Source organism: Mus pahari, chromosome X (assembly GCF_900095145.1).
Source record: "Mus pahari chromosome X, PAHARI_EIJ_v1.1, whole genome shotgun sequence".
Lineage (NCBI taxonomy): Eukaryota > Metazoa > Chordata > Mammalia > Rodentia > Muridae > Mus > Mus pahari.
Genome location: NC_034613.1, coordinates 12779477 through 12783368, shown reverse-complemented (window position 1 = coordinate 12783368; position 3892 = coordinate 12779477). Strand labels below are relative to the sequence as shown.

Sequence of the window (3892 nt, the reverse complement as noted above, 5' to 3'; positions counted from 1 at the left end):
AAGAAGAAGAAGAAGAAGAAGAAGAAGAAGAAGAAGAAGAAGAAGAAGAAGAAGAAGAAGAAGAAGCAGAAGCAGCAGCAGCAGCAGAAGCAGAAGCAGAAGCAGCTGTGTTCAGGTGGTACTGGTTTTGAAGGCATGAAGGGGTCATGAAGAGCAGCTGAAGCCTGCCACTATGGAAGGCCATTGGTGAAGGTGAAGCCTCAGCTGTAGTTGACAGCTCAGGACTGAAGGGGTCATGCAAATGATTTGAGGCTTAGCACCATGAAGAGAGCCTATGAGAGGCTATTGGTGAAGCCTAGTTGCAGTGGAAGACTCCAGCATATTGGAGATGCCAGTACCATGGGATGATCACCAAGAACAGCATCAGTAGTGGAGTGGATCAACCTGAGCTTAGAGTGCTATAGAGGGCAGAGCTGGAGAAGTGATGCCAGTCCTTTGGAGGAGTCCACAACAAAGGTAAAAGAAGTTGGACTTCAGACATGGAGATGCAGAGTTTGGAGTTTGCCCAGCTGGTTTTTGGTCTTGCTTTGTTCCTCATATTATTTTCTCACTCTGTGATCTCCTTTTTGGTATTGATTTTATAGGGGATTACAGTTAAGATATTGCATGAATCTCAGAAGAGACTAAACATTGTGATAGACTGTGGGGACTTTTGTGTTTTTCATTATACTATGGCTATGTATGCCCTCATAGACTCATGTGTTTGAACAAACCTAAGGGGGCCAGGGAGTGGAATGTGGTAGTTTGAATATGCTTGGCTGATGGGGGTGGCACAATTAGAGGGTGTGGTCATGTTGGAATAGGTGTGTAACTGTTAGGGTAGGCTTTGAGATTCTCTATGCTCAATTTTCACCCAGTATGGAATGAGAGCTTCCTCTTGTTTTCCTGCAAAAGACAGTCTCTTGTTGCTGCCTTCTGATCAAGATGTAGAACTCTTGGCTCCTCCAGCACCATGTGTGTCTGGACAATGCCATGTTTTCCATCATGATGGCAATGGACTGAACCTCTGAAATTATAAGCCAGCCCTAATTAAATGCTTTCCCTTGTAAGAGTTGCCTTGGTCATGGTGTCTCTTCATAGAAAAAAAAACCCAAACTAAGATACTTATCAATCAAGTGGGTAGTATAGAGAGTCTCTCTTATTGACTGCACTATCTTCTAGTTTATTTCTTAATCCCTAGTACAGTGGTTCTCAATATTCCTAATGCTGCAATCCTTTAGTAAAGCTTCTCGTGTTGTAGTAATCCACAACCATAAAATTATTTTCATTGCTACTTTATAATTTTGCTACTGTCATGACTCCTAATGTTTTCTGATGATCTTAGGCAACCCCTGTGAAAGGATTATTTGACCTTCCCCATGGGTTTCAACCCACAGGTTGAGAACCATTGCCCTAGTAGCTTCTCAATAAAAATGAAGAAATGAAAATATTAATATATCTCTTTTAACTTCTCGCTGAGGAATGTTTTAACAGATGACTTTTAAGAGCATCTGTTATGAGTAACCCTGTAATTAAATGGGAACTGGAATTTGGTGCTAGCTTCTTGATTTTAAGTGAATTTGATAATTACAAAATACTTCATGGCTGTAATTAATGGCATTAAATGTTTGTCTGGGATCTAGATTATCTGCCTCAAACAACTTCTCTAATTCTATCCTTGAATTTCTTTTCCTTATTTTTTTGGAGGGGGGGGGGCATGTTTCTTCCCAGGAATTTTTTTTACCTTGCAAGTTGACAGTAAAGTAGGCCACATTAATTACCAGAATTAGAAAGAAATGAAAAAATTTTTAAGTGGTACAAGAGATATGATACTAAATTGTAAAAGTAGGATATAATCAGATTTTCTATATTTTCTCAGACAACTTTAAGGAATACTTTACCTTCTGTAACTTCTTCATTGATAAGCTGGACTTGCAAACCAAAAATCTGTTCCTGCACTTTGGTGTGTGATAGTTTCAGCTTCTCTCGTCTGCTTATCATGTAGCACAGATTTCGGACCTGAAAGAAAATCCCCAGCAAATCAAGATGTTTGTCGTATTAAGAAAGTTTACAGTTGAAATTCTTCAGCCACATTAAGACGACTGAATTGTGGTAGCTGTGGGAGTGAGGAGTGAAGATAAGACCCAAGGGTCACAAACCATGACCAAACCTCTGAAATCTACTCTCTAGTCTACATTGTAGTAGGATCAATTTAATGTACACAATCTACCAGGTGAGATGATAAAGGTATCATATGTTAGCCTTCCCTTTCTATCCACGAGTATGAATGATAGCACTTGGCATCTGTACCATCAGGCCTGGCTCATTTCTATAATTATACAATTACAAAATTCCCTAGGGTAAATACAGCACCAACCATTTCTTTGAATTCTTGTAGCACTTAATTTACCTGATGAATATATCATAAGTTGAATTACCCGGTGAAGTGGCTATCAACCAGAGATGATTTTAACCCCTAGGAGGAATCTGGTAAACTTGGAAAACAATTCTGGTTGTGAGAACCAAGTGTGTAAAGGATGATACTAGCATCTAGTGGGTAGAGATCACTGATGCTGCTAAATATCCTATTCTGCCACTTACAATAAAGTGCAGCACTGTATAATAAATAACTGTGTAGCTCAAGATGTCCATAGTGCTGAGTTTGAGAAAACCCTGAGATAGTACTGCTGAGCCATTTTAGACTTGACGGTGAATTAAAAAGTTAATCAACTGAGAATAATAAACTCTAAGTTAAAGTTCATAGCACAAATGTGTAAAAATTTAAACAGAACTCAACATCTGGGGCCACATTGAACTCAGACAATAAGGAAGGACACAGAAGCTCACACTATAAATGAGTGGTCATTTTAAAACTGGAAGTGATATCTTCTAGTTCTATGCAGACATTAGTCAAAGCTTACCCTCTCTAGGTCCTGCCGCAGATGCATAAACATTCTCATCCGAGTGTGAATGCTTTCTTCTTTTGGCTGAACCAAGCCATTTTCTTCATCCTCTTTTGGGGGGATTAATGGCTTATTGAAGTTGCTTTTGCGCTTTAATTTCCAGTAGTTATAGATAAAATCAACAGTGAACGCAGATAACTCCATCTCTTTGGCAACATCTTCTACCTGGACTAAGGTATAGAATTCTTCTTCTAGTTCACGAAGCTTCTGTGCCCGTAGGCTGGTTTTCTCACTTTTTGCCTGGCTCTGCTCAGCAACTCTGTGGTGGTGATACTCGGCATCCCCGAGTTTTGGCTTGTTTTGGCTATGCTTGAGGCAAAATGACTTGAACTTTACTTCATCCCCTTCATCTAGGATGGTCTTCATTTCCAGGCCGTGCTCAAAGGCACAGGTGACATGAAAGGCAGTGATACAGCTTTTCACAGAGCACTGAAGGAGAAAGAATGTGTCAATGCAGCAGACGGGAAGAGGATAGAGAGCTCTGTATCCCTAAATCCCTAATGGGAGCTTATAGAAAGCAAAGGAAGACAAAAGGGTGGCTTGACCATGAAAAATATTTTACAAATAAAGAAAAAATGAAACAAAAGAAAAGGAGAAAAATATTTTTACAAGTAAAAAAACTTTTAAAAGTTACCCAGGAAACTTGCTCATATATATAGAAAACAGCCTTTTCTTTCATTTGTTCTAAGCAACTGCATTTTGAGTGGTATATGGTGTTGCCTGAATTGATGATATACTGGTATTACTGGTATATACATAATTGTCATAGCTTCTGTCTTAAGCTTATGGCCAGGGAATTTTTTTTCAGTTATTAGTAGGTAGTATATAAAAATTACTACAATAAAAGCATGTATTGAGCCGGGCGTGGTGGCGCACGCCTTTAATCCCAGCACTCGGGAGGCAGAGGCAGGCGGATTTCTGAGTTCGAGGCCAGCCTGGTCTACAGAGTG

The 3892-nt window shown here is 39.6% G+C and overlaps 1 protein-coding gene across 4 annotated transcripts in view; it reads right to left on the bottom strand.

Annotated features, from left to right (window-relative positions):
* Jade3 (jade family PHD finger 3) overlaps nucleotides 1–3892 on the bottom strand; it is a 50392-nt gene that overhangs the window by 6147 nt on the left and 40353 nt on the right. For all 4 annotated transcript variants that reach the window (XM_029534428.1, XM_021187919.2, XM_021187921.2 and 1 more), the window contains 2 exons: nucleotides 2901–3371; nucleotides 1881–1998 (listed from right to left, as the gene is read on the bottom strand). In XM_029534428.1, the coding sequence (XP_029390288.1) occupies nucleotides 1881–1998; nucleotides 2901–3371 (589 nt within the window). The remainder of the gene's footprint in view (nucleotides 1–1880; nucleotides 1999–2900; nucleotides 3372–3892) is intronic.